This window comes from Saccoglossus kowalevskii, chromosome 16, assembly GCF_978046115.1.
Source record: "Saccoglossus kowalevskii chromosome 16, keSacKowa6.1, whole genome shotgun sequence".
Lineage (NCBI taxonomy): Eukaryota > Metazoa > Hemichordata > Enteropneusta > Harrimaniidae > Saccoglossus > Saccoglossus kowalevskii.
In genome coordinates, this window is record NC_140656.1 from 31,505,783 (window position 1) to 31,518,696 (window position 12,914).

The window sequence follows — 12,914 nt, forward strand, 5'->3', positions numbered from 1 at the left end:
TGGGGAGGATGTGCAAATTTGGTTTAGAGGGTGGTGGATATTGGGGATAATATAGTACATCTCAGAACAGGTCATGTTTTGATTTCTTCCATACAGTCACAGCCCTTTCAGGCAGCACAAGACGAAGGACAAACATGAAATTGACAGAATGACGTTGACAATGGTAAGACAATCTTGAATGCACCTTTCCGATAAGTTATGCCCTCTAACGACTAAATGCCGCTGTAACGTGTCAATGAAGTAGATGAGTGAAAGCAGTGTCGTTTGCTGTGTAGTCATTTGTCATTTAGAGTATAGAAAATAAATCAATGAATGATAGACGACTACAACGAATGATGAATAACGTTTCTTCCACTCGTCTACATAACAGCAATGCTTCAGCGCTAGAAAGCATGACATATAGGACAGGTGTATTTCACTCATTTATAATGCCATTCTTTCACTGGAATTTGCGACTTTCTGTACTGTGTACCTGGGAGGTGGGTGATATTCAGGTTTTTTCTTCCTCTACCTCCAGTAATTTTTTTTTTAAAGTAAACTCTTATTTGAGTTTCATTATTATTGACTCCTTGCAGTTAATGTATCCCATTTTTGAAATTGTTTTTGACGACTGCCCACCATATTGGATTTATGATCACTATTACATGCTTGTACATTTCCTTACCCAATTGATCTTGAATTTAGCTTTTCAAACTTTCCCACTTAAGATAACATGCTTAAGGATAGCATGCTTAATCAAGTTAACATGCTTACTCAAGATAACATGCTTACTCAAGATAACATGCTTAATCGAGATAACATGCTTACTCAAGATAACATGCTTAAAAATCATATGAACTACTGATTCAATACGCCACAATTGAGTTAGCAAAATGTTTTCATGTGTGGGTCATAAATACCATAATGGTTGAGGGAGAACACTGTACATGTAGTTACACACACATACATACATTGAGGTAAGTGAGCTTCGTCTATTATTAAAATGTTATGTATTTTCTACATCCAAAAGAGAAAATGTTGAATTCATGGAACTAGCCATAAAATGATGACGAGTTGAAAATTCAAAAATGTCTACAGTCTGATTAAATCAGTGCCATATTGAATGTTCATTAGGATGGTCAGATGACGTGATTAATGTTCTGAATATTAAAATATTAATATTATTGTATTATCAACAATATTAGTTTCTCAATTATAATCAATCCTGAAAGGATTAGCTTTTCTGTTGGTTGGACCAGATCGTGAGATGAATTACGGTAACAGGTGCGCAACACTACACATGCAAAATACAGTTGAGATAGCATCGTCAAAGTACACTGGAAGAGACGCTATCTACAGGAGCTCACTATGATTTGATCAATGCGTAAAATGTTTAAAAAATCTGTTAGTGCTATTTTCCTGTAGAGGTATACAAATTGAAATTGTGTATCAAAAAATCACAAACATAATGCTAATTAAAAATATAAATTTAATAATTGAAATAAATGTACATATACTGTAAAAGCTACATCCTCAATAGAAGTACAATGTAGCATCCATTCGTTTTGAACAACGGAGAACCAGAAATTCACCATTTCTCATGTGTGTATGCTCTAATAGTAACCACTTTCCCTCTGTTGCATTCTATCATAGAAGTCATGGCTTCTGATACAGAAATTCCAGTTCGTCAGCTTTTTAATTTGATATAAAATAGTTTAGACGATAACAAATTTGTATCCACTAAATTATCAATCAACCTGAAAGTAATTTAATATCAAATTATTTTTAATGTTTGTAATTAACACAATTTTAATTTTAATTTTGTAATTGACACAAAGTAGGCTCCCTGGTCACCATATGTATTGCAGATGTTGTCTGTGGCTGTTGTATTCTGAACACTCTGTGACTAAAGACTAAATTTTTAGTTATAACAGCATGTGGCTGACCCCGCTCAGATCTATTGTACATTTTTTGAATGGATCTATAAACCCAGTTGGATGACTCGAGAGAGTACTTTTATGTTATAACACAACTCTCTCATCATGATACATTTCACACAAGTCTGTTGGTCATACCAAACACTGCCTTCGCAATGGTTTCTGTATCTGAATGAAATCAAGTGGATGAAAGACCTTTATCAAGAATGTCATCAGTGACCTTATGGCAAATTTGTATGAAGAATATGAAATAATTCATAAAAATTAATCTTTGAAGAATATGGAATTGGAAAACACAGACCTGACGCTGTCCTATTGGCTAACCAACTCTGTCACTGATGATTATTACCTTCAAACATTACGGTGTTTGGCTTTTGTTGACTCCAGTTGCAGACAATACTTTTTACCCAAGTTATCTACTGCTCTAGTTATGTTTGCTGGGAGAAACATTGATGAATATTATCAGCTACACTGGAATCTCGATCATAGTCCACTCACTATATGCTGCTCCACTAATGCCTAGGTACGATGCTAGTAATATCTCATGCCAGTTATTGGCCATAGAGATTTGATTGAAATCATCTGAGATCATGTGATTATGTGCAGCTTGGAATCAATACTTTTATTTTATGAGATATTTATGGTATGCCATAGTGTGCATGACATTTCAGAAATGAAATATACTAGCACCGTACCTAGGCATCGGGTGAAGTGGCTATATCGAGGATAACATCACATAGATTCAAGGCTATTCGTTAGCTTACTGTTACAATGACTTACCTGAGATTATTATTAGTTTTCTTTGTGGAATCTTGTTCAATGATAATCGCTGCATAAACTCATTCTGCTTCCTAACATATACTTTTTTTATTTTGCTGTGATCATTACTGGATAATAAGCTGGCGACAATTTCAATCATGTTCTCTCTTATGAACTTCTTTTGCTTTATAGGATGTAGAATTTCCTGACTCTATGTCGCAAGAAATGAGGGGTTTGTTAGAAGGGTTGCTTAGAAGGGATGTACCTGAAAGACTGGGTTGTCGGGGAAGGGGGTAAGTGTAAATGTTCATGTTTTCTAAATGTTTCATAAAGTATGCCATATGTTTCTGTGTGTATTGTCATATTTGTGCAAGGTTTTAATCATTTTGCTATGTTTATCACATTAGGGCAAACCTTGCCCTGACGTTATAAAACATAGCAAAACAATTGAAACCTTGCCCTAATGTGATAAAACATAGCAAAACAATTAAAAACATAGCAAAACAATTAAAACCTTGCCCTAATGTGATAAAACATAGCAAAACAATTAAAACCTTGCCCTTATCTGATAAAACATAGCAAAACAATTAAAACCTTACCCTAATGTGATAAAACATAGCGAAACATTTAAAAACATAGCAAAACAATTAAAACCTTGCCCTAATGTGATAAAACATAGCAAAACAATTAAAACCTTACCCTAATGTGATAAAACACAGCAAAACAATTAAAAACATAGCAAAACAATTAAAACCTTGCCCTAATGTGATAAAACATAGCAAAACAATTGAAACCTTGCCCTGACGTTATAAAACATAGCAAAACAATTAAAACCTTGTCCTGATGTTATAAAACAGCAAAACAATTAAAAACATAGCAAAACAATTAAAACCTTGCCTTAATGTGATAAAACATAGCAAAACAATTAAAACCTTGCCCTTATCTGATAAAACATAGCAAAACAATTAAAACCTTGCCCTGACGTTATAAAAACAGCAAAACAAATAATTTATCACATTAGGGCAAGGTTTTAATTGTTTTGCTATGTTTTATCACATGGCAAGGTTTCAATTGTTTTGCTATGTTTTATTATAGGGCAAGGTTTTAATCATTTTGCTATGTTTATCAGATAAATGCAATGTTTTAATCATTTTGCTATGTTTTATAACATCGGGCATGGTTTAATCATTTTGCTATGTTTATCAGATAAGGGCAAGGTTTTAATTGTTTTGCTATGTTTTATCACATTAGGGCAAGGTTTCAATTGTTTTGCTGTTTATCAGATAAGGGCAAGGTTTTAATTGTTTTGCTATGTTTTATCATCGGGCAAGGTTTTAATTGTTTTGCTATGTTTTATCATCAGGCATGGTTTAATTGTTTTGCTATGTTTATCAGATAAGGGCAAGGTTTTAGTTGTTTTGCTATGTTTTATCATAGGGCAATGTTTTAATCATTTTGCTATGTTTATCAGATAAGGGCAAGGTTTCAATTGTTTTGCGATGTTTTATCACATTAGGGCAAGGTTTCAATTGTTTTGCGATGTTTTATCACATTAGGGTAAGGTTTTAATTTGCTATGTTTATCAAATAAGGGCAATGTTTTAATTGTTTTGCTATGTTTATCAGATAAGGGCAAGGTTTTAATTGTTTTGCTATGTTTATCAGATAAGGGCAAGGTTTTAATTGTTTTGCTATGTTTATCAGATAAGGGCAAGGTTTTAATTGTTTTGCTATGTTTTATCACATTAGGGCAAGGTTTCAATTGTTTTGCTATGTTTTATTATAGGGCAATGTTTTAATCATTTTGCTATGTTTATCAGATAAGGGCAAGGTTTCAATTGTTTTGCGATGTTTTATCACATTAGGGCAAGATTTCAATTGTTTTGCGATGTTTTATCACATTAGGGTAAGGTTTTAATTGTTTTGCTATGTTTTATCAGATAAGGGCAAGGTTTTAATTGTTTTGCTATGTTTATCAGATAAGGGCAAGGTTTTAATTGTTTTGCTATGTTTATCAGATAAGGGCAAGGTTTCAATTGTTTTGCGATGTTTTATCACATTAGGGTAAGGTTTTAATTGTTTTGCTATGTTTATCAGATAAGGGCGAGGTTTCAATTGTTTTGCTATGTTTTATAACGTCAGGGCAAGGTTTCAATTGTTTTGCTATGTTTTATCACATTAGGGCAAGGTTTCTATTGTTTTGCTATGTTTTATAACATTAGGACAAGGTTTTAATTGTTTTGCTATGTTTTATAACGTCAGGACAAGGTTTCAATTGTTTTGCTATGTTTTATCACATTAGGGCGAGGTTTTAATTGTTTTGCTATGTTTTATCACATCAAAGCTGGGTTTAAATCGTTTTGCTATGTTTTATCACACTAGGGCAAGGTTTTAATCGTTTTGCTATGTTTTATCACATTAGGGCGAGGTTTTAATCGTTTTGCTATGTTTTATCACATCAAAGCTGGGTTTTAATTGTTTTGCTATGTTTTATCACATCAAAGCTGGGTTTTAATTGTTTTGCTATGTTTTATCACATTAGGGCAAGGTTTTGCTATGTTTTATCACATTATGGCAAGGTTTTAATTGTTTTGCTATGTTTTATCACATCAAAGCTGGATTTTAATCGTTTTGCTATGTTTTATCACATTAGGGCAAGGTTTTAATCATTTTGCTATGTTTTATCACATCAAAGCTGGGTTTTAATCAATTTGTTATTTAATTGTTTAATTGTTTAAGGTCTTAATCTGATCTTTTATATTAGGGCAAGTGAAGTAAAAGAACATCCATTTTTCAAAGGTATTGACTGGCAACAAGTACACTTACAAAAGGTAGGCCATCTAATAAAAGATCCAATACGGTTTTTTAAAAAAAGTTATTATTTTTTAATAATCTTGTTTGATGATGCATGTTGTAAATCAAACTGAATTAAGATTTATCATATTCTAAAAATGTTGCTTTTCTTTTGATGTTGGAAACAGAAAAAAACACTAAAAAACATGCAAATGTTCCAACCAAAATACTAAGTGGTACTTGTGTATTTCATTGTTTCATCAAAGAAACATGTTTTTTTTTTAGTTTATTTATAATCATAATCCAATTTTTAATCATGAATATGCAGTTGTGACAATATTAAATTCTGTGTTCTCATTCTATGGCAAAATTTCAATATTGGGAATTAGCAGATTTTGAAAACAGTTATAAAAGTTGTCAATGTTTGTAGTAAACTGATTTTATACTCCTTAATATATTTGGTTATATATTTTAAAACTTTTGACATTCAAAACATTATTGGTTTATCATCAATAAACTTTGACCTTTGATCTATTCACACATGGATATTTACCAGAAAAAGAAAAAAAAACAGTTTATCAAAAAGTGAATTTTTATAATAATTAGAATTCTAAACGACTTAAATGAGTTGTTATTTTTAATTTTGTAGTATCCTCCACCATTGATCCCTCCCCGAGGGGAAGTGAATGCTGCTGATGCCTTTGATATTGGTTCATTTGATGAGGAGGATACAAAGGGTATAAAGGTAAAGATAAAATCATCCTAACTGCACTAGTATTCATCTTAAAATCATGGCAGATAATCTCCACATTGCAAGTGTTTCTGATAGCTAAGGATAAAACCGCCAGCATAGGGAAAAAGGTCGTAACCCTGAATTAGCAATCCAGGCAGAGTCATCACGTACTGCATTTGTATGTCTTGTTAAATAACTGGGAAGTCATTCACTTTTTATAGTAACGTTTTTTTTTGTGCTTGAGTAGTATTGAATCAGTAATTAATGTTTTTATTTTATTTTTTTGACTGTTGAAAGCACATTTCCATTGTGGGCACAGCTGGTGTGTTGTTGTAATTCATTACATGTGTCAGTTTATACTCCTACTCATAGGTACATTGAGAGTTGTGTCAAGTAGATACAACAATTGTGAACTGAATTATTTACCTGCTTTGACAGCATACTATCTATTTCATTTGTAATCGTATTGTTCCTTATTGTACTGCAATTTCTTTGTAATCATATGGTTTCTGACCATACTTCACCAGTAAGTTTATAGTTTTTGTGAAAGAAATAATTTCTACTAATTCAATTTTTTTTTAATAATAATTCTGAATTTTGACTGCCATAAAAGTGAATCATATTACATTGAGCATGTGTGATGTTGCATGGTCTTGATATTATCAATAGATGTATAGGCCACCTAACATGATATATTACCCTGAGTTTGTTAAATCATTAATGTTCATGTCGGTTATACCACAAAGCATACATGTATGTAACACAGTTTTATTTATTACAGGAAGATTGTTAGGCCAGAATTTTTTTATTCCTTGTTTCTCAAGTTTTTATAAGACAATTTTTTTGAGGAGGGGGAAAAAAAAAAATAATTTTTTCCCTCATTAGATTTGTGTGATTCTCAAAGAATTGTAAGTGAGATCATTGATCAAGAGAAGAAATGAAATAAAATTTTATTCCATGTATAACATTGTTTCTCATCTGCGCGAGACTTCGGTACTTTGATCATGATACTCCCACGAAAATGCGACTTGGATTTGTTATGCGGCGGGCGGTAAAAAAAATGAAGATAAAAATAATATTTTTTTAGCATTTCTTTGCGCTTACAAGTCTTTGCACGAGAAATTATGCTGAAATAAAATTTTATTTTTTATTTAATTTTCACCTCCTGTTCATTCGGCGGGTTCGCGAAACAAGTATAATAAAAGTCTGGCCTTAGAGACATCAGCTGCTTTTTGGCTGATTGTTTTCATATTTCTTAGTTCTATTTAATAATAAACTAAAATGACCTACAAAATGAATATGTGCATTGTATGGTAAGCACATGTACACAACAAATGTTCAGCTGTAAATTCAATTTGTGTTGAACAAAAATTCATTTCCTGTCATATTTGCATGCAATTAATATATGCTATTTGTTAGCTCTGCTGAGTTGGAGCTGTTCATTAAATGATTGTGTGTCATTGTCCGTTCACCAACAATTGCTAACAGTTTTTGACTTCTTCTTGAAAACTACCAGCTTTGATACTTGGTATACAGATAATTTGGGGAGACCTCTGTCAGATTTGTCCATTTGCATAATAATTACCTAATTTCTACCTAATACTTAAAAACCAATTATTGCATTTTCAATGAGAATTGGTATATGAAGTGCTAAAGACCTGATTTTATTGAAAATTGGTTCATAGATGCTCCAGGGTAATTAACAGACATGATTACATGTAGTTTAATGATCTAAAACTTGCATATTGATTATTTAATTATTATGAGCCAATTTCTGATATCTCAAAAAATCAGATTTAAATTAAACTTGTGGTAGAGGTGCTCTAGAATAAACTTAGACTGAAATCCACAGATGTAAAATCATATTTCTGTTCTTGTAAGTATTATAAACTTCAACAATGTGGATAACATTGTTTTCACATTGTGCATCTCAAATAGCAGACAAAATTAGTTGCTAAGCTTCTTGTTTGAAAAGTAAATTTTGAATTGATTTTTTTAATATGTCTCCAATACTCTGAAGCACACAGTTCATTCTAAGCTGTCTTTGGTTACCCTATGGATCTGCTGTTTACAGTGCCCTCAAATGTCTATTAGCAAGGATTTTTTTTAAACAAGGGAACAGATGTGCAACGCCCTCAGGCCATGGCCATAGTAGCAGGGTAGCAGATCCTCTCGCAACCATAAAATTTTGATTGATCAGGGATCACACGTGGCCCCAGTCTACAACTGTGACCTGTCTAATCGTAATTTTTGCCCCAAGGAAGCCATAGAATGCTCCTTTTAACTTTAGAATTATCCACTTGGTGGCGCAGCTTATGCATTTTTTTTCCATAAAAACCCCTGTATTAGGATCATGCTTGGCATCTGTGGTTTTAAACTATGTTGCATTACCACTTCGCAGAGTATATCCATCCACCCTTTTGTAGAAAAAAAAAGTAGCAGAATTAGATCTAGTTTCTGTCATGACATTAGCCATTAATTTGTTTTCCTCCGATCATGTTGTAAAGAATGACAAAGTTGTCACCCATAGAATCTACACCTGAGAATCATTTAAGAAGTAAACAATACAAATTATTTTTTCAGCTTACAGAGGCTGATCAAGAACTTTACAAAAATTTCCCACTGGTGATATCTGAAAGATGGCAACAAGAAATTGCGGAGACTGTGTATGAAGCCATTAATCATGCTACAGACACTGCTGAAGCTAAAAAGAAGTCAAAGAAAAACATGCAACCTGACGAGGGAGGCAAGTCTTTATGCTTCATTGTTTGTTTTTTAACAAATTTTGTTTTTGTAGGTCCTTTGTTTCAACTGGTGACCAGGTGTTTACCCATAGCACCAGGAAATTATCTTGGAGATGAACTTGAAATTCAGCAGTGTTATACATGTATATGGATTGTTAGTTTGTTTATTATAATGTTAATTAGTGCAGCCTCTAAGCCAATGTGACATTCCACTGGTGCACAAAAATCTGCTGTTATACAGCTAGTTATGCTATTTCATTGGCACGTAATTAATGCAACAGAAAATCATATATTTATATAATGATCTTTGAAAAACATCTTACTATATTCTGGAGAATTTGTAATATTGTAAAATAAAATTAACATTGTACATTGTACATAGTAAATTAGGGGCTACAGAATTTTTGTTTGTGCTTTTGTGCAATTTTATATTTTTTTTGAAGACCTCCCCAGTGTCAACAAGCTGAGTCAATTTGAATTTTGGGGATTACATTTTGATTCAGGATCCCTACAAAATTATTAAAATAGTTAATAAATTAATTAATTTATAAATTAGTTTCAGTGCCACCAAATGCCCTGTGTCAAGATTAGAAAACACACTTATTTCGAAAAACAAAGTACTTCATCTAATTGACTTTAGGTGGCGCTGTTTACAAAAATGTGTTATCTTGTTTCAACCTCAGTCGTGCAAAGATTGCTGTCGCATTGCTGAAACTAGACTAAACATAATGTGTCCAACATTTAAATAATCTTAAATATGAACAATCTGAAAGTTAAGAATAAAATGTGTTTGTTTGTGTTTTGTGATTTTTTTCAGAATATGCATTGGGTAAAGATTGTATTATGCATGGGCAAATGCTAAAATTAGGAGGTCCATTCTTGACTGCATGGCAAAAGAGGTATTTCTATCTTTTTCCAAATCGGTTGGAATGGCAAGGAGAAGGAGAAAAGGGGGTAAGTTTTTTACAAGAATCATTCTCTAATCATTAATTTGACACTTGTGATCATTGATGTACATAATAAATATATTTTTTACATTTACATCAAAAAGACTTTTACATGTAAACTACTGAAATATGTGTTTGTATCTCATAATCTCGGTATTGATGATACTCACTATCTTAAATCTTTTAATACCAACGTCAACTTTCCCAAATTCACCCTGAATAAGTCATTCAGTGTTGAAGTGTGATCGAAACCTAAAGGCAATATATTTATAAGTAATCAAGGTTGACGTCAGTAAACTTGTAAGTTTTGTATTGATACTACTCTGGTGGTACTCACGAGTGTCTGCTTACGTCAACCTCACATAAAATATTGCTTGTTTCTACACACAAAATAGTGAAACGATGTAGTGTTGACAGTAGAACTATTGCATAAATAACTCTGAATAAAAAAATATTATAGTGTGTGTCTTGTATGCTAATTTTGCCACAGTTTTTTTTTTTTCATGTTATTACCTTGCCTGTGTTGTGTGGTGACTATGCTCATTCATGGTATTTGCTTGAATTTGCTGCAATTTATTCAAAAATTTCAACTTTTGTTTTTATATGTGTGAGCTTGGCAGAATAAAACTACTGAGCATTTTATTGCACATATATGCAATGTATTATGGAAAATAACATCCCATTTTTAATTGCCCTGGAAATTCACTAAATTATATTTCAAGTTTGTGAAATGTCTAAAAATTTAAATTTTATCTTGAGTACTAGTACATTTTAAATACAGATATTTTTTGTGTCTTCATAATTTATGTGGGTTAATCTTCATTTCAGTTGCAGCTAAAAGCTGTGGCTTCCTTGCTGGAATCTTGTTGAATCTAGTCACATTATCACTTGTAAAACTTATAATTTGTTAAGTGCATTTTTTGGACAGTTTGACAATCTATTCAAATTGAATGACAATTTTAGTAGTATTTCTTTTGAGCTTGTCTCTATTGTTCTAACAGTTTGCTTTGATAGCGGACAGTTTTCGCTCGACATGCTTAGTCAACATGCTTAGTCAACATGCTTAGTCAACATGCTTAGTCAACATGCCTTGTCAACATGCTTAGTCAACATGCCTTGTCAACATGCTTAGTCAACATGCTTAGTCAGCATGCTTAGTCAACATGCTTAGTCAACATGCTTAGTCAACATGCCTTGTCAACATGCTTAGTCAACATGCCTTGTCAACATGCTTAGTCAACATGCTTAATCAGCATGCTTAGTCAGCATGCTTAGTCAGCATGCTTAGTCAGCATGCTTAGTCAGCATGCTTTGTCAGCATGCTTTGTCAGCATGCTTTGTCAGCATGCTTTGTCAGCATGCTTAGTCAGCATGCTTAGTCAACATGCTTAGTCAACATGCTTAGTCAACATGCTTTGTCAGCATTTACAGAAAGTATTGTTTTCTTTGTTTCAAACAGTCCCTGCTCACTAGTTTTTTTTCTTCTCAGCAATGCCATTTTAATAGTACTGTGAAATATGTATTTAAAACCACTGCTTCTATTAAAATGGTACAATGCAACTGAGGGGATACAGCTTCTATTAGAGCATCTACACATACAAGAGATGATGAATTTTTGGTTCTCATTTATTCAAAAATAATGGGTGTGACTTCTATTAGGGATGCGGCGTCTAATACAGATTTTACGGTTAAGGGAAAAGTTTTTCAAAACGGGAGTGTTGTCACATGATTCAAGTGGAAAGTACAACTTTTCCCTCACTATTTAAACATTTTTTGGAGTTGCAACACACTGAATTCAAAACATAGATTTTCTGTTTGGTGAGCTGTGTAGATGCATGATTGATCTACTGAATAAGTGGTTGAAAGCAACCCTGTAGTTCACTATGATACGTACATGAATCAGATGCGAGCATTGCTGATTGTCCTTCAATAGTTATTTTTAAACTTTGAAAACTTTTATTTTTTTTTATTTTTTCATATCATGTATATGATCATGTATATCATGCAGTGCACATCGCTAAAGAAAATGTTATCATTATTATTATGTAATAATACAAAAGTACTAGAATCTCAACCTTAACAGTCATCTCATAACTATCGGTAAATACTTGTCATGGTGTGCATTGACCTAATAAACACCCTGTTTTTGCCATGGTATTTGTGTTTCGCCATACCCCCCCCTCCCAACAAGTAACTAAAATAAACTTTCTGCAAATTTAAATACATAATTGAACTTCTAACCTATTTATTATGTTAGTTTCTCTTTTAAGTCAATATGGGTTGTTTCCATGGCAACCATTCAAAATGTAAATTAAACCTCTTCTTTGAATGAGATGTGATACTGTAAAATGACTAATTTTCACTGGATTTAAATTTCACTGATTTACCATTTCAGGCATATTCAGTGGGTTTTAAATTCACGGTTTTATCATTCAGATAATGTGTTCTATGCTATATTTTACATATTCACTGGGTTTTAATTTGGCGCATTTTCTAGTCAGCGAAATAAGCCAAACTAAAACCAAAACCCAATGAATAATTAACCTTTTGGGGTCCATCTTCACATCACCATCCTTTAGCTTTAGTTTGATGTACTGTATTACCTCTATTAGAAGCATGTCTCTAATAGAAGCACATATGCAATTGCAAAAAAAATTGAATTGGCTGTGTACTAAATCAATAAAATATTACTTATTTGACCATAGAAAAAATCTACGTATGCACTAGTAATAGAGCCAATACAGTAGATGATTTAGTGTTACATTAACTACATGTTTAAAGGCAGTGCCCTTGAGAACAACTTGTGTGTGCAAGACAGTGCTCTATGGAGCTAATTGTGGATGCAAGACATCACCCTTGAGGCAGTAGGTGAACTTGAGACAACAACTTCTCAAATATGATGAATATGAGACATTGACCTCTAGAGGTAGTACCGGTAGGTCAACCGAGACAGCACCCTCTAGAGGCAGTATGTGAACTTGTGACAGCACCCTCTAGAGGCAGTATGTGAACTTGTGACAGCA

At 32.7% G+C, this 12,914-nt stretch overlaps 1 protein-coding gene across 4 annotated transcripts in view; it reads left to right on the plus strand.

Annotated features, from left to right (window-relative positions):
- The window catches only part of LOC100366720 (G protein-coupled receptor kinase 3-like), a 151,350-nt gene that overhangs the window by 130,703 nt on the left and 7,733 nt on the right, over window positions 1-12,914 (plus strand). For all 4 annotated transcript variants that reach the window (XM_085491369.1, XM_085491368.1, XM_085491371.1 and 1 more), the window contains exons 12-17: window positions 97-163; window positions 2,868-2,968; window positions 5,439-5,505; window positions 6,117-6,212; window positions 8,784-8,946; window positions 9,762-9,898. In XM_085491369.1, the coding sequence (XP_085347495.1) occupies window positions 97-163; window positions 2,868-2,968; window positions 5,439-5,505; window positions 6,117-6,212; window positions 8,784-8,946; window positions 9,762-9,898 (631 nt within the window). The remainder of the gene's footprint in view (window positions 1-96; window positions 164-2,867; window positions 2,969-5,438; window positions 5,506-6,116; window positions 6,213-8,783; window positions 8,947-9,761; window positions 9,899-12,914) is intronic.